We start from the raw sequence: 27,418 nt of genomic DNA, 5'->3' as shown, positions 1-27,418 counted from the left end.
TTAAATATTCCCAAATTTGGCAGAGTGTTGATGATCTAGACAACTTCAAAGATGCTTTTTAAAAATGTTAATTATTGCTCATATTTTGTTCAAAATATATTTTTCATCAATTTTGAGTCCTAAAGAAACCTTTAAAATCAAAGCAGTAAGTAATTCTTGAAAAACCTTCTTTTTTCACAATACACAGAACTCTTTTCAATCTAGTACAACTGTATATATCTATTTCAATTTTACATGCTTAGGACAATGGAAGGAAAAAAACAAGCCTTTACTTTCTGAGCAGTTTCTTATCTCTAACATCCTCACTTTTAATAAACCTTAGAAAATGTTTAAGTTTTTTAAGATTTGATTTAAACAGGGTTTTCCTTGAACTGGAGAATGATCTCTTTTTTAAACATCAAATAATTTTAAACTGTCTAATAAGTAGAATCAAACCATTTAATACCAAATAAATTATGATAATTAAACTGGTCATAATCTATTTTATATCACTGTATCTTAAAAGTTAAATATATTTCAATTTAAATAATTTGACTGAAATTATAATAAAATATATTTGTACCAGTTTTTATATATAATATTGGCTTAATAAAAACTTCCAAAAATAAGTTTGGATCTGCATTTTTTCATATTTATTATTATAAATAACCTTATCTATAATAATTATTAATCCCATTTCTGGGCCCACTAAAATTAATTAACTAAGCAGATAATCACATTTTGAGAATAAAAGTTTCTCATGGGAAGATATTTCTTGCTAATTCTGGATACCTCGTTCAAGAATTTCGTCAATACAAATTGTCCTTTTCCAAACCAGACAGCAGGAGGTGCTGTGTGAACACTGAGACCACATCCCATTCTTACCTCCCCTCCCCCAGCACACAGAGAATAATAGCGTGATGCTTTCAAAATATTCATTTTTCAATGGTCTGTGGCCTGAGATAATGAGCCCAGTTCCTCATAGTTAGAAATGTAAAACCTAGACTTCATTTAAGATGGTAAAATATATGCTTAACTTCTTAAGACCAAGTGCAGAGGGGATTCTAAAAATGTGGTAACTCCATTTTTATTTTAAAAATGGCCATCAATCATTCCGCTTTGCAATGTTAGTTCCACTTTAAGATAAATCCAAGTCCCTATAAGTAGTTCTAAAAATATCAAAGTCTTTACACACACACATACACACATACAATCAGTTATGGAAAGGATACTTAGAAATTAAAGGACAAAATTAAGTTTAACCAGATTCAAATATATTAGTTCTATTTCTTTACTTTCTAAACACACAAGTTAAATAAGCATAAATGAAGTGAGTTAGTCTTGACAAGAAGTTAATTCACAATTTCTTTTCCCAGAATGCGATTGGTTTACATTTTAGCCCAACTTCTACAATAGCCATTCTGATTTCATACTGAAAAAAAAAAGAAAGAAAGAAAGAAAGAAGAGAAGAGAAAAAAGAAGGCTGAGCATTTAAACCTTCAAATGATTTAGGAGCTATTCATTTTCTTGCTTAAAGTAACTGTCTATAGAAATTCCACATAAGGAGTTGCCGTCGCTTTGCACAGTATGCAGCAAGAAAAGATGAGACATATGACATCCCATACCAAAACACAGATACAATTAGCCCCATTATTGTTGGCTTTGAGATTACAGAAGAAGCATTTTGGCTCCCTAACGGGTACTGAGTTCACAAAATACATGTCACAGTTTTTTTATGACACAATGCCAATCATCACCTCTATACAACCAAGTACATTTTAAAACACATAATAAAGCCATTTTTAAAGAGGGATGACTCACCTGTGTATAATATTTTTTTGCAGACTTTAGTCGTTGGTACAAGGCCAAAAGAACTCCTTGGATGTACATCTTAGCTCCTGAGGGGCTGAAACCTTCTCCCTTAGAGACCCAAACTGGTCCCCGCAAAGGTGTGATGGAATTTTGCAGGCATTTTTCAAGCAGAGGAACTATGCAAGAAAATAAGGGAAAATAAATTCTTTTGACCCAACTGAAATGCACTGCCTGGACCACAGCCCCAGCACCAGAACTAACTCTTAACATCTATTATTTATATCTGACCTGGGTTAAGTCTTACAGAGGCAATTCCTGCATTACTAGTGGCCACCATGAAGGATGTATTTATATTGAGACACCCCCCATGCAAGACTCATAAGCTTTGTGAGCACACCTGAATAGTTCTGAAGTGTGCCTAACTAGCTGCACAGAGTGTCATGGTGTGCACTGATTGCCTTATCTTCTCATTTATCACAGATGAGTTGGAACCAACCTTGCTGAAATCTACTTGCATTGTCCTGATAAAATTGTAAGATCCATGTTGTTTCTGTATATAGCTTCCCATAGAGGAGTCTCTATATCTAAAACATCACATCTGGAAATTATTCATAAAATATAATCCACACCTTTATAAGCCATCCTATTCAAGTCTTTTCACTGCCATTGCTTAAATAACCCATAAAAACAAGGTGGCAAGGCTGTTTAAAAATAAAAGGAATCTTAAGCATTTTATCGTACCTTTTTGTTTTTAAGGTTCTGGGATAAAAGCTAGTCAAAGATTTAGGAATGCTATTCCAGTACCCATTTTGTAAACAGATAGAAGATATTTACTTGTTGGCCCGTATTACAACATCTATACTGGACTTGACAGGCATGTTTATATACTTTTTCACACGATTAGCTTATAAAGTCTTTCTAGTGTAAAATAGTCAAATAACATGGCAACTAGCTAACATTTTTCAAGATTTAATTTCCCTCTGAAATGACAGAAATAAAGAAATAAAAAAAAATCTTAGGTACATTTGGGAACCCAGAAAAATGAAAGGATATCATTTTTTAACTTGGTCTTAAGTATACACATGTAACACAATATAAACATACAAAATAACTATATGGCTTGGCTACCTTATTCTGATACATATTTCTAATAGAAAAGAAATTAAATAGATCACCAGCAAAGAAAATAGCTCCTAGCTCCATGCCATTGGTTATGTTATATGTGGCATATTTTATGCAAAGAGGCCTAGCGTAGCAATCTGGAAATTGAATTACAATTAGGTTCAGCTGAGCTGCTGAGCGGCTGAGTTATGCAAATGGCCTTTGCTATTGGTATTCTGCTGAATTTTGCTCCCAGTAAAAAAGTTATGCATTTTATGGCACTAAATTCTGCAACTCTCTACCATAGCACAATTTAAATTCTTTCTAATATATTCAACACTAAGGAGAATGTTGGAAATAGAACTTAAGCTTTTCTAAAACTACTATAAATAAAGTTAAAAGAAAATTACGACCCAATGACTATTTAGACATCTTTAGTTACGTGCATGAAATTCACTCATCCAGCCTCAGAAATTAATTCGTAAAATTCTCATATTAAAACCATGTTTATACTGGAGCAATTATTTCTATTAAGTTTTATCATAAATACCGCAAACTTTTTAAAATATAAGATCATATATACTATAAAAGAAAGAAAAAGAAACTTATTTTTAGAATTATAACTCTTCAATCTTTAAAAAAATGTATGGTATAAACCAATCTTGATTATAATTTTTCCTAAAGAAAACTAGCTTAAAAATCGTCAGTGCTTTTAGTTAACTGTTATAACATTCATACATTACTATGTACTGGGTTTTAATTTGTAAACTTTTAATTTGGTACACTCATTGAACCTATTACAGTTTTTGAACATGGAAAGGCATTACATAAATAGCTATTAAGTTGAAATAATTTTAAGTAAATTGAGAAGTAGGTAATAAACCTGCATGATCTACATCCTAGATTTAATCTTGAATTTAAACCTGAGAACATGTTCTCAGATTCTCTAGTGTTATAGCCTTATTCATCCATGCTTGCCACAAAATAACTTTCAAATTCTTTATTTCAGCCCAAGGAATTCCAAAGTATAATTTCATAGAGCCTCTAATACAAGTTCCAGTTTTCGCAGTTTGTGTCCTCTTAAATAAGAATTTAAGAAAAAAATTTATATATAGTTTAGGAAAAAAATACAAATTATATCAAAATGCAAGCAGTGTCAGAAGTGATACAGGATGGAAAAACTCCCATGCTCCACATGATTTATGTAATTAGGAATACTATGGAAACCAGAAATAGCAAAGCAAAGAAAGCAGTATTCACAAGCAGGTTTTATAAGGGACTTCAAAATCTGCTCTGAACTTGTTGAATAATCTGTTCAGTATTCCAGAATCTCCCTGCTGGAAGCAGGGTCCTCATTATAACCACAAGAGCGCTAATAAAGGTTAGCCTCTGAACCAGGGATTAGAAGGCTCTTTTCTTTTTGGGAGCTGCAAACTAGTAACTTTGATGATCTTCTTGAAAAGGAAGACAAAGCACACTCCAAGAACAAACAATGTTTCCACTAACTAGGAAGGTACAGAAAACATAAGAAAATGATACGCCCTAAGTACTTAGAAAGGAAGTATAAATAAGCCTAATATATTTAAAAAAATAAAATTTATTAATCAGTTGGAATTAAAGAACTCTCCATAAAAAAGGATTGACCTAAAATGATAGTTTTGAAATAGACTAGAATAATTGATTAAAAACAAGTCAATTGACTTTTCAACCCCAATCATAGATTTTTAATGTTGAGTGTGAATTATTTTTTAAGAATTTTAGAGGATATCTGTAATATTCTATACCAAAAACAATTCATAAGTGTTCTTAACCAACCTTTTTCTTTTATTTAGAGTTCTCTTTTACTCTGTTTCTGAAGCTAAGTGCATTCTATTCTATTAAAGAAGACTATTGCATAAAGATGTGCAAAAAACAAAGGCAATTATTTAGAAAGGACAATAGGCACTTTCAACCTTGGAAAGAGCATAAACCTAGATGTTGCTATGAGCTAACAAGGCCCATGAGAGACACTCAAAGAAAAAAAAAATATGTCTTTCCCAATGAATGAACTCCAGGGTATTATTTTGTGCATAAACCATGAGTTTCTCCTTCAAACTGCTACTCAGAAACATTGCCTCATTCAATAAGGTTAGCTGGCTCCTATTATCCTATGTTCCTTTCCTATTGGTGTGCATAGGTACACACAGTATTTCTTCTGAAGTTTGGGGCCTTAATTACATGTGTTCTACCTATTTGCTCCTATTTACATAATTGCAACCAGAGCTTTGCTTTTCTGTAATTTCAGTATTTTCATTAAATAGGGCCTCAACATTTTTATTAGATAAGTGGTTTAGAAATTAATCATTCATTAAATTAACCAATATACATAGATCAGTCAAATGTGATCATTCCATTGGGATCACTACCACCACTGGAGAGGTGCAGTTATGAGGATAACTTTTTATCCATTTTGTTTATTCTCAAGTTATGACTACAGTGCAAATTAAAATTAATCCAATAGTTTCAATGCATTTGGAGTTGAGACTGAGGATGCTGAGTAAGTAGATCATGTGACCAAAAGGAGTAATTTCCCTGGTAGAGTTAGTATTGAGCATCATGGGTAAACAGATCATATGATTGAAAGTAGTAGCTATATCAATTTCATAACTATCAAAGGATACTTTTCTCACTCATGCTGTTCCATTTCCCTTGCATTTGTTCCTCCTTTTTTCCACCTGTGAATATATTCTTGTCCTTCAAGGTTCATATCAAATATTACGTTCTGTGGCAAAATGTCCCATTTTATTTAGACTGAATTAACTGTTCCCTCCTTTATGTTTCCCAGAGCATTGTTTGTAATTTTATTTTCCCCTTACTGATTTGAATTAATCCTTATCTTCTCCACTCCCATTTCCATCCTCCAGTAAATCACAAATGCTTCAGGGTTTTGAGGCCATAGTGGTTTTTGGTTTGGTAGAAGCGGTGCTCAATGAATGTCTACCAGACAAATTAAAAGTACTTTGGATCTGCTGTAGACAGTCTTTTAGGTAAGTTTTAAGCCCATGAGTTCAACTTATGCACAAAGGCTATGCACAATCACTTAGAATCTGTAACTTTCTGTGACCAAATGAAAATTTCATCAAAATTTAGTAACTATTAATATGCCAGAATTTTGAAGCACATTTAGAATATGAACAACTGTTTTGTCTTAATTCTCCTTATAAAATGATCTTGAAGACTAAGAAGGAAAATAATTACAAAAGAAAATGATACAATTTGGCAGTGAAGCATTAACAAGCCAGGAGAAGGCCAGAGGTGGGTATTTAAAAAGTCTTGGAAAAACCTCATGTGCTCTAGCCTACCCTGTCATAAATCATGCTACTATGGGGAAAAGCACACAATAAAACCTATGTAACAAAGCAAAAATATTAGGTTAAGGTCAAAATAGCTACTGTAAATAATAAAAATGATACCCTCTAAGGACACCAAACACAATGAGTTCAAAAGCTATTCATAAAAAAAGAAGCTGTTCATCGGGCTCCCTGCTCTTTGGGAGCCTGCTTCTCCCTCTGCCCCTCTCTCACTCTCTGTCTCTCATGAATAAATAAATAAAATCTTAAAAAAAAAAAAAAAAAAGCTGTTCAGCCTTCAAGAAGACCTTATATTAAAAGCACTTCATCACTGATAAGAAGCTTGAACTTATTTGGATTCATATGGGAGCAGTACAAGAATTTTTGACAAGGAGGCAAATATCTCTCTAAAGAGAAACCACAAAGCTAATGGAACTTACCAAGTAGAAATAGGCTGGAATGTCTGCCAAGTTCTATACCTAGAGAATATACGTCTCTTTCCAAAAGCAACATCTTACATTAAAAGAGATACTTTGCTTACTCATTTGAATCTACTATGGAAAGCTAAAAAGACAATTTTTTAATTAATATACTTTCAAAAAGCACTGGAAATAATCAAAGGCTTTAATAACCTGTGGTGAATTAGAAATTAAAATTCATGCCAATTAAATATCCAGAATCATAATTTACATAATACAGTAATTTTCACATTTCAGTCAGAGTACATGAGACTATGGAAAAAAGAGCACTGCCCAGAGCATAGTTACCTATAAAGAAACTTCTATATGCTCTCTGGCAGCAAGTTTCAGATCTCAGTCTCAAAAATACTCAGTTATTGTTTAGCAGGACATCATCTGGAAATTTCCCCATTCAGTGGAATTTATTTTTAAAATGAAGTTTATCTAAAAAAGTCTTTTTTGGAGGAAACAAAGTGAGCTCTTTAAAGATACTAAGATTTGACTGCTTCCCATCCAGGAAGTATGCCTGGAGGGAGTCTGAGTTATTGCAAGGTATGTGTGTGTTTTAATGCTCTTTATCCAACTTTAGGTAATAGTGGGAAAGCTCCCGGTCCCTGAACAACCAGCAGATGCCACTCAAAAGCATGGTCCCAGGCTCCTTGCTCGGCAGGGAGTCTGCTTCTCCCTCTGACCCTCCTCCCTCTCATGCTCTCTGTCTCTCATTCTCTCTCTCAAATAAATAAATAAAATTTAAAAAAAAAAAAAAAAGAATTGTTAAAAAAAAAAAAAAAGGGCGCCTGGGTGGCTCAGTTGGTTAAGCGACTGCCTTCGGCTCAGGTCATGATCCTGGAGTCCAGGGATCGAGCCCCGCATCGGGCTCCTTGCTCGGCAGGGAGTCTGCTTCTCCCTCTGACCCTCCTCCCTCTCATGCTCTCTGTCTCTCATTCTCTCTCTCTCAAATAAATAAATAAAATTAAAAAAAAAAAAAGAATTGTCAAAAGCATGGTCTGCTGGGAAGATTGAATGATGTAAAGCATACTGTCTCCAGTGTTGCTTGATTTATATCAGTATATTTTTATTCAAACAAAACTAAACTAACAGCTGCTGTGTACTTTTGTTTCTGTGCTATATGTCAAATATTATTGTCCCTAAGGTAGTTATGTGAAAAGATTTAGCAGTCATTTTCTTAAATACCGATGCCTACCCAAATTTGGATTTTTCCTCCACTGAACAAAATGACAAGCACACGATTGCTATACTTAGAGCAATCTTTCACAGCTGCTTTAGTTTTTCAGTGATCCTATTAAACTGACGGCATATTGCCTGTGGGGTCTACAGTGTTATAATACTGCTCTAAGAGACATTGATTTGTATGATAGGATCAAACAGAATAGGGATGCATTGGGGGGAAGAATTTCATAGGTCATATTGTTTTTACGCGAGTAAAACTTAATTTAGACATTGTGACCTTTGCAGAACACCTGGTTATTTTAATTACTGATATGTGGGTGAACGTTGACATTGGGGCTTAGAAAGTATGAAATCTTAGGTCTCCTCTGTTTTGAAAATGCATCCTGAGTCATGTCTTTTCTTAAACTGAACAAAGTAGCTGTGCATTAAATATGCTGGCACATCTTCTGCTTGAGCAAGTGGACCGAAATGGTGTGAATTGTTAATGCCTTGCTGCTTTGGTTCACGGCTTGTGATTGATCATTTGTAACTATATCTACTCCTTGTTCCATGAAATCAAGTATGGAGTAATGGGTTCATCAGATTTTGGGGTTAAATTGAGAGTGAAGAGGTACTGTGTGTGGAAATAAGAGTTGCCATGTTCAGGGCTGGCCTTGTAACAGCATGGAATCTAAAGGCGATATTCAAAACCACTTCACTCATCATACGCTTACTGATTCTGAATAGGGCCCATTTGCAGGGGACATTTGGTAGTTTTCCAATACGCTTTATGCCTCTTTCTACTTCCACCACCATGCACATCTTTTTTTCATACATCCCAGTAGCACATTGGTAGAACAGGTCAGCATACACAATTCATTTATTTAAATAACTTGATTTATACAAGTAGAAATAAGCTGGGATTCTATTGTGTCTTGCCTTTCCCCTCAACAAAAATAATAGTGTGTGTGTCTGAAAATACAAGTGTTTTGTGAACTCAGTTCCTTGGGCATCTTAAATATTTGATATTTAGTAATAATGTAAAATAACTTAATTGAATTGATATATGTACAACTTTATGTTAAACAAACATTGAGAATTAACTCTATCTAATGTATTTTATGTGCCTATAGCCTATACCAAAACATAGTAATTGAATATATATGGCCTGCTTTTTCAAACTTTAAAGCTCTGTAAAAAATGTAAGGTCTTACCTTAGAATTAGTTTTGGAAAATACAATACATGGAACTTAATAAATAAAACCAACAGAAACTAGAAGTAAAGGCCGTTAGAAATGTTAATATATAATTGTTTGCTGTAACAACTGATACTTTTTTCCATTATTATTTTTTATTTTTATTACTATTGAGAAAAGCTTAACCCAAATGGTGTTAACTGAGGTACCACTTAACTTTTGACCCAGTAGGAAAAGATGTAACAAAAAACTTAGTAAAACCTAGGAACAAAATCAAATATACAAAACACTTACATGTGTAAATAACATCAAAAGCAAGCTAATTGTAAAATGTTTCTTTTTTTTTTAAGGTTTTATTTTTAAGTAATCCCTACACCCAAAGTGGGGCTCAAACTTACAACTCCAAGGTCAAGAGTCATATGCTCCACCAACTGAGCAAGCCAGGCACCCCAAAATGTTTCAAAATTCTACTCTTACATTGTAAAGTAACAACTAATACAAATCTAAAAAAATGTACCTAGATTCTTTTTCCTTTTTCTTTCTTACTTTCTTTTTCTTTTTTTCTTAAGTCTAAAAGCAGGAATAATAATAATACTTGGCATACACATACCTAATTCAGTCTGCCCTAGGAATCAGATAATGTGGGTCAAGCTGTTTTGGTCTCCTTGGATGCAAATGCCAAATCAATATATTACATTTAAATATTTTACTTAGGATATATATATATGTCATGAAAAATTTATATATATATGAAAAATTTACATTTTTAAATGTGGTAAACTAAAAAGTCTTAATAGTTTCAGCATTTAAAATGGAGAGTTCCCTTTCAACACTTATTTTTCCACGTTATTTATTTATTTATTTAGTCAAATCCTCTATAATGAGCACTTTTACATATTTTGTCTACTATGCCATCTCTTCTGAAAACTCTTACAGGGAAGAAAGCCAATCTATACTGAGTCATGTTCTTTTACATGGAGAGCTTTGTTAAAAAAAAATTTGTTTTATAACAGATAGTAACAATTAAGCTATTTGTTTTCATTGGTACTTATATTTTTAATAATGAACCTCTAGGATCACTGACACATCATTAAAGTCAGGGTAAGATTTCTGGTTCAAACACTGAGAAGTAAGAGATAAAAAAAGAAGCTAGATGGGGTGCCTGGGTGGCTCAGTCGTTAAGAGTCTGCCCTCAGCTCAGGTCATGATCCCAGGGTCCTGGGATCAAGCCCGACGCAGGGCTCTCTGCTCAGCGGGGAGCCTGTTTCTTCCTCTCCCACTCCCCCTGCTTGTGTTCTTTTTCTCGCTGTCTCTCTCTCTGTCAAAATAAATAAATAAAATCTTTAAAAAAAAACAAAAACAAAAACAGAAGCTAGAAAGAAAGACAAACTCAAGGAGAAGATAGAAAGAGCAAGGACTCGGTTAAAACATTACAAAAATAATGAAGCAAGTTTAGCCCAATGAAACCTAGAAGTAATGATCATATCTTCATGAATAGAAAAGAGAGTCTATGTTTTAAAGACTTCAAAAGGGAATTTCTGACAGATATTAAAGTGTCTCTGAGCAGATTAGACTGCTTTGTTAATGTTCATAACACACAGTTCTGCATTCACATATTTAATAAAAGATGACAGTGATCCAATTATAATGGGAGTTCTCCAACTGCCACCAAAAAAACACCTTTTTTTAAATCAAGTCTTTAAAAATTCTTAATATTTTCTATAGATCAATAGTAGAAATATAAATCAGTGATTACTTTCTGCTTTTGTTCAACCAACAAGAATGGCCCAAGTCTGATGTCTGGAGATCACTGGGAGTCACTGAGGACCATGTATAAGGCACCTTGGAACCAAGGCAAAGTCACAGGGTGCACAGTCCTAAGGGAAATTGGAAGACTTCTCCTGAGAGACATCTTTCCTACACAAAAGAACTCTTAACTAGCTGCCTTTGTATATTCCAATGCACCCTAGAGAGATTTAAGGGTTGATTCATAACCACCAGCATTTGGCATCCCTCTTCAGCAAGAGGTCTGAAGTTTTACATTTCATAAAATATGAGAAATAAAGATAAATAGGACAGGGGCCCAAGGATTGAAAAGAGGCAATGTAGTTAATTTTAAAGAATTTAGGGGTGCCTGGGTGGCTCAGTCAGTTAAGCGACTGCCTTCGGTTCAGGTCACGATGCTGGAGTGCTGAGACTGAGCCCCACATGGGACTTCCTACTCAGCAGGGAGTCTGCTTCTCCTTTTCCCCCTCCCCTGTTTGTGTGTTCTCTCTCTCTCAAATAAATAAATAAAATCTTTTTTAAAAATTTAAAGAAATCACTATACCCATAAGTTTGATCTTAATTCCCTGAAAAGTTCTGGAAGAGATTATAAGATGAATGGTTTGTGAACTCTTAGAAAAATAAACAGTAATCACTAGGACCCATATGGAGTAACTCATACATAAAATAAACTCATATATTAAAGAAATATTTAATGAACCAAGAGGGAAATTTTGGGGGTAAACAGGGAGACTCTTGGGGAAATTCCTTACATGGGGCTTGACATCTCTAACACCAGCATGTAACTATTATTTCTTCCAATGGAAATAGATCCCAATAGACTATAGCTACCATCTATTATCCTTAAGCAAGGACCTGCTACTAAATCTGTATGTCTCTTCCCAGATAAATGGGTATATCTGCAACAAAGTAGGAGAATATATAATGTCTGCAAACCTCCTGTTTAGGTCTTCTATTTAGAATTCATGATTGTTCTCCTTTGATGTTTCTATTTAAAAATTATAGAGAGTGGATTGCCTGGGTGGCTCAGTCCATCAAGCATCTGCCTTAGGCTCAGGTCATGATCCCAGGGTCCTGGGATAGAGCCCCATGTCGGGCTCCCTGCTCAGCGGGGAGTCTGCTTTTCCCTCTGCTCCTGCACCCCCCACTTGTGCACGTGCTCTCTCGCTCTCTCTCTCTCAATCACTCTCTCTCTCAAATAAAAATAAATTAAAAATCTTTAAAAAATGATAGAGAAGTATGTCACTTAGCATCCAAAATGAGGCAAGAGAAAGTTATGAGTGGATACTGCCTTGGATCCCAATTTCTTTCCTGGAGAAAGTAATAAAAGGAATCAGAATGAACACACACACAAACACACAGTTGTCCCTGTATGGGGCTTGACTGAAGGCTGCAGGCTATATGTATACCCTTCTAAGTCACCTACTCTTAGCTAAGAATGCAATACCACTTACAGAGCCCAAATTATCTGGACCATTGCAGAATTCCACATTTAGCAGAACAGAAGCAGTAGTGATAGCAATAAAAGAGTAGTACTAGGCATTTTTAGGGCATAAACAGAGAGAGAAGCATTTGACTAGACACCTTCTCAGTGTCCTGAATTTTCCACTCACATCAAAAGGCATCTAAGGGGGCAACTGTGTGGCTCAGTTGATTGAGCATCTGACTCTTGATTTCAGCTCAGGTCGTGATCTCAGAGTCATGAGATCCAGCCCTGTGTGGGACTCCGCATTGATGTGGAGTCTGCTTGGGATTCTCTCTCTCCCCTCCCTCTGCCCTTACCCTTGCTCGTGCATGCTTCCTCTCTAAAATAAATAAATAAATAAATAAAATCTTAAAAAAAAAAAAGACATGTAAGTACAATGCTTCCAGACAAGGGAAGTATCCCAAATTTTTATGCTATTTTATGATTTAGCCCTGAATTAAACATGGGAATACAGACAAGACTATAAAATCTCTGTCCTCATGGAGCTTAGAGTCTAGAGGACAGATAGATATTAAACAAATAATTCCCCATGCAGTTTTATGAATTACAATTGAGACAGTATAGACAGCGTGCTATTAGTATAACAGGGATACCTGTCCTAGATAAGGGAGGAAAGTAGCATAGGAGCAAGGCAATATCAGGAAAGCATTTTAGAAGAAGAAATATTTAAAATAAGACCTTAAGATGAGTCGGCAATAGCTTGCAAAGAGGATAGGGTGAGAGAGAATCCAAGCAGGAAAACATTATATGGTAAGATACTGGGGCATGAAGAAGCATAAAGTGTTTGTAGAACAGAAACAAAAAATTAAGGTGACTCAAGTGCAGAGATGAAGGAGCCAGCAGTACTAAGTGAATATGGAGACACTGGGTAGGGAACAAATCATAAAGGTCCTTCAGGACATGATAAAGATTTGAGCATGAGTTCAGTATGAGAAGTTATGATAAGCTAAAATCACTTTTTTTTAAAGATTTTATTTTTAAGTAATCTCTATACCCAACATGGGGCTTGAACTTACAACTCCGAGATCAAGAGTCACATACTCTACTGACTGAGCCAGACAAGGCACCCCTTAAAATCATTTTTTAAAATTACTAGAGTGATACAATTAGAAGGCTTGTGTCTAAGCTGGAGATAGGTGAGCTTGTAGATTCAAAACTACATGAACAGCCATATCCATGGAAGATTACTATAAATCTGAGGCAGGAACTCTATTAACATGCTAGAGATCTCTGTCCCTACTCATGGCATACTCAACATTTTTTTAAACATTGTTATCAATAACTTAGTGATAAAATTGGTATTCAGGCCACATTTATAAGGGAAAATAAGATGGAAAAAAACTGTTGATCCCTGGGTGACAGATTAAATATCTGAAAGGACTTGCAAGGCTAAACTACTAAATAAAAACCTTGTAAGTAGAAATTTCATAGGAATCAATGTATAATGTTCTGTTCACATACCTATAAAATCAGCAGTACAAGTACAGGATAAGGAAGAAGTGGCTTAAAAGCAAATTGTGAGCAAAACCTTAGGGGCTTTAGTTGTCTTTAAGTTCAAGTAGATCAATGATCTGATGTATCTAACAGAAATAGTAATGCAACTGTAGATTATATAATGATCTGAAAAAAAAAAGCAGGGGATGTGAGACTTGTCATTGATTGACCTGGGAAAATATATTCTAATAAATATGAACATTTATGTTCTAAATTTCAGAAACCCAAATTACGGCTTCATCTACAGAAAGGTGGTAGATTTACTGTAAAAAGAACACTTCATCTTCTTCAATTAAGGTAGAGAAATAACTGGAAGAAAGTATTACACATCTAGGAAACAAATTTGCTAAAGGAATGGAGGAAAAAGTAAACTGGTTTTAAGTAGGCTCCACACCATGGGGTTTAAATTCATGACCCTGAGATCAAGAGTCGCATGATCTACCATTTGAGCCAGCTAGGTGCCCCTAAAGTGGTTTTAAAATATGCTTCAATCTTATGATCAGAATAAAGCAGTGTATGCACGAAAATAAATAAAAGAAGACAGGTTTATTTAGCTGGAGGAAGAAAGAGATCTCCTAGAATAAAGGTAACTATCTGATCTAAACATATTTTTTATTTTATTTATTTATTTATTTATTTATTTTATTTATTTATTTGAGAGAGGGAGAGACAAAGGGTGCAAGAGGGGGTTGGGGCAGAAGGAATTTCAAGCAGAATCTCACGCAGACTCCACATTGAGTGCAGAGCCCAACCCTGGGGCTCCATCCCATGACCTTGAGATCATGACCCTAGCCTAAATCATGAGTTTGATGCTTAACCAACTGAGTCACTCAGATGCCCCAGAACATGTGTTTTTAACAGATATGAAAAAGAGGAACTGAAATCCTGAAGGCCAGATATGAGGGTATCCAAGTCTAACTACTCTTAAAGAGGTTATTATAAAAGGGGAAAATATTGTAATTGTTACAAAATCACAAATAGTAACTGGAGCCCAGTGAAACCTACCAGAGAAATAAAGATCTTAGAGAGTAAACTCAGAGCAATCCCCCAAAGGAGGAAGAATCCGCAAATACTGTGAAGGGGTAACATTTATGTTACAGATAAATTAATAGTAAGAGAAATTGGAGAATCCCTTCTGAGGATTAGGCAATTATCCAAAGAGTGCTCATGAAATCTGAACAAATTGGAGAGGGGAATACTAGGGAGATTAATATCAAATACTCAAAAAAAGTATTTAGTGAGCCCCCCAAATTTGGGTCTAAGATAAAGAAAAGGCAAAGGGAAGATGAATTATATTACAGAAGATCCAGGCACAGCAATAATAGATCAAGGAGTCAGATCTAAATTAGATGTTAGACTGTGGGAAAATACATCCTGGGTAGGATTATTTAACTCAGGGAGGTGAAAATGGGTAGGACTGGTTTGAACAAAGGATGATATTGACAAACTTGGAACTTATTGACTTCATATCTCTCACTATGAGAGACCCTGCAAGAAAAATATCTACAGGAATATGTTAGAAAAACACAAGAATGAAGCAAATAGCAAAGGGAAAGTAAAAGAAAAGAAAGAAGTCCACTGCACCAAGCAATGCAGCCTGAGCCTGTTAGAGAAGGGAACCTTTCTGAAAGAAGTAGGAGTACAGTAGAGACAAATCCTAAATACTGTAGAAAGAGGGGACAGAAATGTTAAGACTAGGAACATTCAAAAACTGAGGAATGACCCTGTCTACAGGAGGAAATGACATTGTGCTGATCCTCACTGAACACTAAGACCATGAGGCTCAGAAACATAAACAGCCACTTCAATTCGGAAATCCACGGAGCAAAGTTATTCTCTGATGGGAACCGATATGAAGATGATGGGGAAGCTGTGTTCACAAAGTAGGTTTCTTTGGCTTAAATGATTCCCTAGCCAGAGGCCATGACAGCAGCCGCTGTGACCCAGGATTGAAATTACTGCTCCCAAGGCAAGATGGATGCTTTGCCACCAGAGAGAGAAGGCTTACCCTCGGTTCAGTATGGGGTTCAGGAACATGGGACTCAGAGGGAAAAGAGTATTAAGGTGTTTGGGATACTTTACAAAGGCAAATAACAGCATCTCAAACAAGTCCTAGGGATGCCACCAACATAAATTTCAAATTGTTGCAAGAATACAAGAGTATCCCCTCTTTGAGAAAAATAATAATAACAGCAATGATGATACAATATTATAATATGCTGGGGCACCTGGATGGCTCAGTTGGTGGAGCATATGACTCGTGATCTCAGGGTTATGAGTTTGGGTCCCACATTGAGTATAGAGATTACTTAAAAGTAAAATCTTTTAAAAAATTGTTACATAATGCTTACCAAGGGTCATGTACTTGTTCTAAGGACTTCCATATATTTCACTTAATCCTTACAACAGCCTAATAAGGTAATGAATTTCATCCCTATTTTATAGGTGAAGAAACTAACCCATTAGAAAAACTAATTAACATGTCTCAGGTCATACAGTAGATGGTGTAACTAGAATTTGAACTCTGGTTCCAAAATCAGAGCACTTAACCAACATTTTATGCAGCCTCTTTTTAGAGAGGAGACAATGTTACTGGTCAATTTTTCCCTCAAGATATAAATACATAATACTATAATCAATGCCTTGATCGGAGATTGCTTCCCAACGAGTATGTCCTATATCACAGATCCTACTCAACAGCATGAATCAACTGGCATCGTGGAAAGACTGACATGAAGAATGTTTTCTCTTGCCTTCCTTCACTTAGTTTCTGCGATGGTCTTTGGCAACAGTCACATGGGTCTGGATCATGCCAAACATAGGGTCCTAGGAACATCATTTTGCTTGGAATGGCCACATTAGAAATTGGGGATTGGCTTACGTTCTGAATGTACTGGGTATGGAGCTGATGTTGTGATCACCTTTCAGTTTAACTGGAATTAGGGCACATGAAAAAGTTGGTGTGGACTTAATTCAACTTCTCAGGTCCTAGGGGATGACACCCACTGTGGGAGCCCAGAAGGTAGTTGCTGGAGGAATTCCAGTTCAATCTAGTCATCCAGAAGTCATCTGGCTGACACTGGGAAGAATAAAAATTAAGGACCTGAATTTCTTTGAATTTTAACTTGAGGAGTTGAAACTTTTATTGGATTTTAACTCACAAAGGTAAGATTATTTGGTTTTGGAATTCACTTCTGTGTAAATGTAAAGATTTGGGATTTTCATTTCTTTGGAATTTTATTATTTGAATTTAATTTCTTCACAAAAATTCCATAATGGACATGAGTTAACATTCAAGTTCAGGGTATGTTTTTGGAATTTTGTGATTGAAATACACTAATCCTGTCATTTGATCTCATTGCATTATAGAATCTCTGAAGAATGTGTTAGAGAATAGATGGCTATTTTGGACAATGCTATTACGTATAATTTGGGGTATGAAATGGAATAGAAAGTGAACATTCAGTGTTCAGTAGCATGGCCTTAGAGCTAATTATATTCTAAGTCATTTCGGAATCTTCTAGTGTAAATTTCATACTACCCACCAGGATCTAGAAGGATCCACATAGGAGCCGGTTTTGGTTATTGGAATAATAGGTCCTAAGAGACTGAGGACCTCCTTTCTCAAGAGGCAGAGTGACTTCTCTGACTTACCATAATGGAATAATTAAGCCAAAGAAGTTAAGAGAACAAAAAGTTAGGAAATGTTAGGGGAAATGAGAGTGTTATCAAACAAATCTACCAAAATCTGACACTATCTACATGTGTTCTGCCACTGCTATGGGCTTCCATAATACCAAATAGCTCAACAGCGGAATGATGTCAGTAGGGTGTAGAAGTTTGGTTAGTGAATATGTGCTTTTTCCTAGGCAAAGAAGGCCAACAGAGAAGGAGTAGAATTCTATCTTTTGGCAGAAAAGAAAAAAGACTTTATCTTGGCTGAAGCACTGGGGTTCCTTGCAGGACTCTGGGAGTTTTGCTTCCTCCTGTGCCTTCCTTAAAGGAAGCCCCACTGTCTCAAACCTCCAGTTGATTTCCATCTGCATTGTCTCATCCTCTGTTGTTTTTGTGCAGCTTTAATATCCTCTGAAGCAGCACTCTGAGATACCTATGGAGGCTGTTTACAGTATCTCCTAAGTTAATTATTATTTAAGTTAGTATTCTAGTTTTAAAGGTACATAGATTTTGAATGATCTTCCTCAACCCTATTATCTTCATAGCCTTGTAATTTTGATGGGAGTGATTTTGCAGAATGCATTTTTTGTATTATGTTCTAGCAGAAATGCTGTACTAGCATGTTGACCACATATAGGAATGTGGCATCTTTACACAGTGGGTAGTTCTCTTCCACCCTAGAAGGAATAGATCTTTGTAGGAGCCATAACTAAAGAAATTTTCCACACGTAACAATATAAATTTCTTTGTTAAAATCTTCTATGGTTTAGAAATCTAAAAACATAAACAATTTTCAAATCCCATGGGTTTTTAAGGGTTTCACTAGACATGATAAAGTTTAGTGTCATGTCAGTTGGGCTCATTTCAAAGTATATCTAATTCTAAAAAAGAAGCATTTTGTGTATCTTTTACTTTTTAGTCCTTGGTACAATTACGCTTCTAATCTGTCCTTATAAATAAAAAGTAATTGCTATGATCTTAACATTAGACACGATTTTCTGATCTGACATAAAACAAGCAAACAACAAGTCATACATCAAATGAGAGTATTAGGGATTATTTAAATTAAAAGGTAACTTTCACATAACACTTGACCTTTTCCAAGTTGAAGTTCAGAAGACCATCAAATATAAAAGTTTAGGGACTTTAATCATTTGATGCACAAATTATACTAACAAACAAAGAAAAAAGAAATGCAAAAATTTAATGTTAAGTGACTAGGGTGCTACAGACTGGAAGTTCCTCCAACAGGATTAGCTTCTTTGAGTATGTTAAGTCTAGTGAACTTGTTATGCTTCCACATGTTAGTAGTTGCATAGGCTAATTTCAGCTGGCATAAGCTTTTATAAGTATGCAAAAACACAGGGCAAGGCATGCATTAAAATGTGATAATAGCACACTTCTGGGACACGTGAAGCATGAGGCACAAATCTGAATGCCTCTGGCATTCATGAAGTATCACACCTCAGAGTCAGAGCTTTTATGTTTTGATAAGTAATTGTGTTATACCACATTTGGGAGGGAAAAAAAATCAACTTTCTAAACATAAATCTTTCCCTTTAACCAGGATTCCTTCTATTTTAATTCTAACGATTTATTCAAATACAATTTTTTAATTCCTGGTGAGCTGGAAATAATTCAAAGGTAGATAAGTTCTTAAGAAAACATGTTAGTTATTTATTTTATTAATGCAAGTTTAAGAGTGATTATATAATATTGTTGATCATAAAGATCATTTTAGCCAGTGTGATAAGGGGAGATTTCAAAAAGAAGAAATAAACTTCAATAATGATGCCCTCTGTATCCTCCCCACCCACAAAAGACCATAAGGAAGTATTCCCTGTGTTACATATGTCTTACAGGTAAATAACTAGCTAGATAATGGGTATGTCTACAGAAGCTTGGAAATCTTCAGATAAAAACTCCTAATAAAATGAAAAATAATTATCATATCTAACACACATATTAAAAATGACCAAGAAAAAATTGATTTACTTTCTAAATACACAAACACACATATCATCCCTGGCAGAAAAAAAATTTAAGAGTTATAAAAATAAGTATCAAAATATAATAATAGTCACTCAATAGTATTTTTTTTTAAACACTTTATTGACTTACTTATTTGAGAGAGAGAGAGAGAGCACAGAGGGAGGGGCAGATACCCTGCTGAGCAGAGAGTGGGATGTGGGACTCGATCCCAGGACACTGAAATCATGACCTGAGCCAAAGGCAGATGCTTAACCCTCTGAGCCACCCAGGTGCCCCAGTAGCCACTCAATAGTATTAAGATGATAAAGCCAGTAATGGTTTGCTTTTATGCAGTACAAGCAAGGATATTAGAAATAAATATAAGTATAGCCATATCCTAAAAAGACTTAAAGCTTTTTGGATCTAGCCTTGCAGTTTACGTATACCACTTAATATTTTGGCCCTCTTCAGGCATATGGAGTGAAGGCTTAAATGAAGTGATAGGATCTTAACAGTAGTACATTTAGTAGTGCTAATAGTAACACTACTAAAGTAATAGTAATTACTACTAAAGCAATAAAAAGTAAATTTAAAAAAGTAAAAAGTAAATAACAGTAGCAATTACTACTAATAGTAATTTAATAGCAGTACAAACACGGAATTCATGGTACATTTTGCTTTTAGAGACTAGCAAATCAGTGTTTTTAGAAATACAGATTGACAAAGACATACAATGAAATTGTTTTAAAACACATTTCATAACCTTTGAAAACCTCTAGAAGTTAACCAAAACAATTAAAAAATATCTGAGAACACAGCAGTATGATTTCTCAGTTTTCTCTTCTAAAAGCTGTATACCATAGAAAAGACCTGTTAAAATTATGAACATTTATCAATTGCTTTTATTTATTAAGTGATGGCTTACTAAAGTTAAAATACTCATGATTTTTTTTAAATCTAAACTTGAGCTGTGCTATAGGCTGAATGTTTATGTCCCACCAAAATTTAAATGTTGAAACCTAATGTGATGGTATTTGGAGGTAATTGGGTCATAAGGGTGGAGCCCTCATGAATGAAATTAGTGTCCTTATACAAGAGACCCCAGAGGGCATCCTTGCCCTTTCCACCAATAAGGACACAAGTGAGAAAATAGCAATCTATAAATCAGTTAAGGGGCCCCCAACAGACAATGAATCTGCCAGGGCCTTGATCTTGGACTTGGACTTCATGAATATAAGAAATAAATGTTTGTTGTTCAAGCCACCCAGCGTATGGTATTTTTGTGATAGAAGACCAAATGGACCAAAACATGCTGAAATAAAGATTCCTCAAACCTTAATCCCTTTCATAATTTCCTTTTGTACTAAGAATGACATATTTATCCATGTTAAAACTAAACTTTTATTATAGCTGTTTTCCTTTTAAATATATAAAGTAAAAAAAATTATGCAAGTGCCTTTTGAAATGTTATCATAGAGTTTATAAGATCTTTGTCACTTACCTTTTGAAATATCTTTAATTGTTCTGCCATACAAATCATAAAGATATCTGGCTGGTGAATTTAGGTTCATTCTCACTGTGCAAGTATCTAAAACCTACCCGGGGGAGAAAAAAACCTGTAAGTAATTTATTACAGTAAGCTCTGGCTAAATCAACATTAAAAGTCCTTTCTATACTAAATGGCCATAAAAATTATACTGTAAAATAAAATTTGATGATTTAGAAAAAGTTTCTAATATATGAAAAAAAAAGCAGTTAAAATTATTAGATCACAATTTTACTTTAAAAACACACAAACAAGGGCACCCGGCTGGCTCAGCCAGAAGAACATGCAACTCTTGATCTTGAGGGCAAGCCCCACACTCATTATTAAAAATAAGAAATAAAAAATAAATTAAAAATATAATAAATAAAAATATGTTATATTTAAAAATATAAATAAAAAATATAAAAAATAAAATAAAAAATAAAAAACACAAATATTAATAAAAAAGAGAAAAGAGATGCAACAAATATTAAAAAGTGGTTATACTGTATTTAATAAATGCTAGAACTATGGGAAATTTTTATATTATTCTTGCTATTTTCTATATTTTTCATTAATTTATAGTGGGAGCATATTACTTTTAAATTTGGTCTTAACACAAATAAATGGAAAGATATATCATATTAATGGAATGGAAGAATTAACATTAAAATGCCCATACTGCCCAAAGCAATCTATAGATTCAATGCAATCCTTATTAGAATACCAATAGTATTTTTCACAGAACTAGAACAAATAATTGTAAAATTTGTATGGAACCACAAAAGACCTGGAATAGCCAAAGCAGTCTTGAGAAGGAAGAACAAAGGGGGAGGTATCACACTCCCAGATTTCAAACTGTATCACAAAGCTATAATAACCAAAATAGTATGGCACTGGTGCAAAAACAGACACATAGACCAATGGAACAGAGTTGAGAACCCAGAAATAATCCCACACTTCTATGGTCAATTTATGACAAAGGAGGCGAGAATATACACTGGGGAAAAGACAGTCTCTTCAATAAATGTATTGGGGAAACTGGACAGCTACATGCAAAAGAATGAAACTGGACCACTTTCTTATACCATACGCAAAAATAAACTCAAAATGGAGTAAAGAGCTGAACATAAGACCTGAAGCCATAAAACTCCCAAAAGAAAACAGAGACAGTAACCTCTTGGACATCAATCGTAGCAAAATTTTTCTAGATATGTCTCCTCAGACAAGGGAAACAAAGGAAAAATAAACGACTGGGACTACATCAAACTAAAAAGCCTTTGCACAGTGAAGGAAACCATCAACAAAATGAAAAAGCAACCTACTGAATGGGAAAGGAATTGCAAAGGATATTTCCAACAATGGGCTAATATCCAAAATATATAAAGAATTCATACAAGGGAACACCCCCAAAAAACAAATAATACAATTAAAATGGGCAGAGGACCTGAATAGATCTTTTTCCCAAGAAGATATATAGATGGCCACAGACACATGAAAAGATGCTCAACATCACTAATCATCAGGGAAATGCAAATCAAAACCACAAGGAGATATCACTTAATACCAGTCAGAATGAATAGGATAAAAAAGACAAGACATAAGTGTTGGCAGGGATGTGGGGAAAAGGGAACCTTTGCATGCTATTCATGCAAACGTGAACTGGTGCAAATGTAAATTGGAAAACAGTATGGAGATTCCTCAAAAAACTAAAAATAGGAGCACCTGGGTGGCTCAGTCGTTAAGCATCTGCCTTCAGCTCAGGTCATGATCCCAGGGTCCTGGGATTGAGCCCCACATTGGGCTCCCTGCTTGGCAGGAAGACTGCCTCTCCCTCTCCCACTCCCCCTGCTTGTGTTCCCTCTCTCACTGTGTCTCTCTCTGTCAAATAAATAAATAAAATCTTAAAAAAAAAAAAAACCTGGGGTGCCTGGGTGGCTCAGTCGTTAGGCGTCTGCCTTCGGCTCAGGTCGTGATCCCAGGGTACTGGGATCGAGCCCCGCATCAGGATCTCTGCATCAGGATCTCTGCTCGACAGGAGGCCTGCTTCTCCCTCTCCCACTCCCCCTGCTTGTGTTCCCTCTCTCACTGCCAAATAAATAAATAAAATATTAAAAAATAAATAAATAAATAAATAAAATAAAAATTAAAAAAAACTAACTAAAAATATAAGTACCATACAATCCAGTAATTCCACTTCTGAGTATCTACCCAAGGAAAATGAAAACATGAATTTGAAAAGATATATGCACCACTATGTTTATTGCAGCATTATTCACAAGCCAAGATATAGAAGCAACCCAAGTATCCATCAGTAGATGAATGGATAAAGATCGTATGTATATACAATGAAATATTACTCGGCCATAAAAAAAAGAATGAAATCTTGCCATTCCTAACAACATGGGTGGACCTAATGGGTATTATGCTAAGCAAAATAAGTCAGACAAAAACAAATATATAATTTCACTTATATGTGTAATCTAGAATACAAAACAAATAACAAACAACAATAATAACAAAGAGAAACACATTTATGAATACAGAGAACAAACTAGGGGCTGCCCAAGGGGAGAAAGGTGGGCAGATAGGCAAAATAGGTGAAGGAGACTAAGGGGTACAAACTTCCAGCTATAAAATAAGTAAGTCACAGGAATGAAAAGTACAGCATATAGTTAATACTATTATAATAACATTGTATGGTGACAGATGGCAACTACGTTTATCGTGGTATTTTGTATTGTATATAATTGTCGAATCACTATATTGTACACCTGAAACAAATACATCAACTGTACTTCAGTTAAAAATAAAAATAAATAAAAATTGGGGAGGATATGTGCTATGGTGAGCGCTGTGAATTGTGTGAGACTGTTGAATCACAGACCTGTATCTCTGAAACAAATAATACATTATATGTTAAAAAAAAAAAAAAAAAAGAAGATAGTAGGAAGGGAAAAATGAAGGGTGGGGAAATCGGAGGGGGAGATGAACCATGTGAGACTATGGACTCTGAGAAACAAACTGAGGGTTCTAGAGGGAAGGGGGGTGAGGGGAATGGGTTAGCCTGGTGATGGGTATTAAAGAGGGCACGTATTGAATGGAGCACTGGGCGTTATACGCAAACAATGAATCATGAAACACTACATCAAAAACTAATGATGTAATGTATGGTGATTAACATAACATAATAAAATAAATTTTAAAAAATAAAAATAAATAAATTAGGTCTTAAGGTACTTTCTTTGGGTTTTAAATTCTTTCCAATTGTCCTAAAGTCAATTATAAATATAGTCTGATCACAGTTCAACTTGATAACTTATGTTGTTTGGGTACTAAATAAGTGGAATTAAAAAACCACATTTCAAGGTTTCCCATGAGCCTGAATCTCAAGAACTTCTTTAATGGTTTCTAATATGGTAAAGTTGTTTTCTCAATATTTTTTTATTTTATTTTACTTTATTTGTTTAAAGATTTATTTATTTACTTTAGAGAGCTAGAGAAAGAGAAGGGGGAGGAGCAGAGGGAGAGAGAGAAACCTAAGCAGACCCCACACCCAGCATGGAGCCCAACATGGGGTTCAATCCCACGACCCTGAGATCAGGACCCCAGCTGAAATCAAGAGTTGGATGTTCAACCAGCTGAGCCACCCAGGTGCCCCTGTTTTCTCAATATTGTAGTATCTTGATCTGTCTTGATACAGCCCTTGTAACAATGACCTTTTCAACATCAGTGAAGACTTAAAACATGCATTAGTTACAGGGAAAGTTCTACTCACAGCATGAAAAAAAATTAAAGGGTCTGGAGAGTATCAAGTAACCTCATGCAAGTTTTATTAGGTTTTTGGAAGTGACTCCCAAAACATGAATCACTATATCCATTTACAAGTATATAGTAGGGGCGCCTGGGTGGCTTAATTGGTAGGACATGCAACTCTTGATCTTGGGATTGTGAGTTCAAGCCCCACATTGGGTGTAGAGATTACTTAATAATAAAATCTTCAAGGGTGCTGGGGTGGCTCAGTCAGTAAAGCGTCCAACTCTTGATCTTAGCCCAGGTCTTGATCTCAGGGTTGTGAGTTCAAGCCCCACGTTGGGCTCCATGCTGGGCATGGAGCCGACTTAAAAAATAAAATAAATAAAATAAAAATCTTTTTAAAAAGTATATAATACATTCCAAATCCAAATTGAAAATACTTTGTCTTCCATTTTCATTATTAATGGCTATAATGTACTACTGCTTTTGCGTAACCTAAACTATTGAAGGATGATGTGCATTACATGATTACATAGTAAAAAGAACATCTTTCCATTGCTGTTACCACCCTGCCTCCAGTTCTGCCCAATTTTATCCCTACCTTAAAGATTTATTTACTTATTTTTAGAGAGAAAGAAAGCGAGTGTGCCTGAGTGGGGGGAAGGGCAGAGGGAGAGAGATAGAGAATCTCAAGCTGACCAGAGAGGGGTAAGGCCAACATGGGGCTGGATCCCATGACCCTGAGATCATGATCTGAGCTGAAATTAAGAGTCCGATGCTTAACTGACTAAGCCAGCCAGGCGCCCCATCCTTACAAAATTGGAAACTAATCCTAGTCCTAGCCCAACCAACTCATTTTCTTTGTGACAACTAACATATTTAAAGAGCTTCATGTGTATATAAAGACAAAGTTGTACTTTCCTTTGTCTGGAGAACAACTTTCAAACATTGTGACTAATTTGCTTTATCTAGTTGCTGTATCAAGTGATATGTGTTGCATTTAAAAGGCAAATATCTAATTGACTAATTTAATTTGACAAATTGGCCTTTACTGGATTACATCAGAGGTTCTCAGCCTTTATTCTACCCCTACACATGACCAGTGATGTTCTCATGAGCCACATAGTTCCACAGGCATTTATAGGATTGTGTGTGTTTCTTGCATGCTAGCTGCAATCCAGTTTTGGGCAATTTTTCAGAAACTATGTATTGCTGCTCTTTTTCTCAAAATCAGGAAGGCATATCTGTTTATGACTATGAATGAAGTTACAGGAATAATCTTGGACCCTCTAATTTATGAGGGAAATACTCACAATATCAATGCTTTACCTAAATAACAATGTTCTTGCTATGTATTTCACAAGTATTATAAACTCTGTCATATGGAGCCAATCCATGACCTCCAATCTGCCTATTTAGAGGGTATCAGTGCAGGAGTTCAGTTCCTGACCAACTCCATGTGTTCTCACAAGTCAGAGACAATACTCCCTTGGAATATCTAAGTCGTAATAGCCCCATGGCTGGGACTGGTCCTTGCCACCCAATAAAATAAGGTAATAAGGCTGGTGACTCTAAATGTTACTCTTCCTGCCTTCCTTCCCACTCTTTTGGGTCAATTTTTTTAGTGATTACTACACATAAGTTCACCTAGGACTCCTATCCATGGGCAGAAACCTTTACTAAAAATGCTTGTAAAGCAATATTCAAAATATAAGAGAGAAGTTATCAGAAGAAATTGGAGTTTTGTTTGTGACTTTAGACAGAACATACTGACATTGGCATGGGATCCACCCTTGTGTGTTTTTTTTTTTAAAGATTTTATTTATTTATTTGAGAGAGAGAATGAGAGAGAGAGAGCATGAGAGGGGGGAGGGTCAGAGGGAGAAGCAGACTCCCTGCAGAGCAGGGAGCCCGATGCGGGACTCGATCCTGGGACTCCAGGATCATGACCTGAGCCGAAGGCAGTCGCTTAACCAACTGAGCCACCCAGGCGCCCACACACCTGTGTTTTTAAAAATACTTTATTGACACAGTTCGTCTCTGACTAGCAAAATTCTCCTGTTGGTCACTTTAGTCCATGCGACTTTGTCTCCAAGGATTATCCTTTTACTACCACCACCACCCTCTTTGACAGAAATATTAACAGGAGACAATTCAGTACACATTCTCCCTTAGCCAGTCATCTCTCAACACTATTAAGAATCTATGTTTGGTTCCATAGAGCCTCCTCCCTTGGCTACCCATAGTCTTGATCTTTCCATTCTTTATGTTTAGTTCTCAATTTCTTAATATTACAAATCTATTATTTAAAAGTTCAATGAAGCCCTTTGGTACAAATTATATTCTCTAATTACTAGTGAAGGTTCAAATATCTAAATACCCTCCTCCAAAGTTATAATTTATCAATTAAACTAAGTAAAATGTGAGCTATTTAAAGATAGTCCCATTTATTTCAGCTAAAACTTCAATGATTTTAAAAATTATTTCAAATACTGCTGCCTTTGTATTTAAAAAAATCAGTCAAGTAAAATTACACAGCTTTCTAACTCTAAGAGCCCTCTTTTCATTGTGCCAAAATATCACTAAAAGTGTTTGTGCAAGCCAAATTTTAAGAGTTAAATGAGTTTAAAAACTGCCATTAGAAAATCAGCTACTAGAAATTTATAATGCATCAGCAACAC

General features: G+C 35.3%; 1 protein-coding gene across 1 annotated transcript in view; it reads right to left on the bottom strand.

Annotated features, from left to right (window-relative positions):
* Positions 1-785: 785 nt before the first annotated feature.
* LOC102744272 (doublecortin domain-containing protein 1) overlaps positions 786-27,418 on the bottom strand; it is a 99,375-nt gene continuing 72,742 nt past the window's right edge. Inside the window, exons 8-10 of the mRNA XM_006728927.3 lie at positions 20,958-21,051; positions 1,801-1,967; positions 786-1,411 (exon numbers count right to left, since the gene is read on the bottom strand). Coding sequence (XP_006728990.2) covers positions 1,337-1,411; positions 1,801-1,967; positions 20,958-21,051 — 336 coding nt within the window. The 3' untranslated portion in view covers positions 786-1,336. The remainder of the gene's footprint in view (positions 1,412-1,800; positions 1,968-20,957; positions 21,052-27,418) is intronic.

This window comes from Leptonychotes weddellii, chromosome 11, assembly GCF_054177405.1.
Source record: "Leptonychotes weddellii isolate Sample4059 chromosome 11, ASM5417740v2, whole genome shotgun sequence".
Classification (NCBI taxonomy): domain Eukaryota; kingdom Metazoa; phylum Chordata; class Mammalia; order Carnivora; family Phocidae; genus Leptonychotes; species Leptonychotes weddellii.
This window is presented reverse-complemented; position numbering and strand designations above follow the sequence as displayed.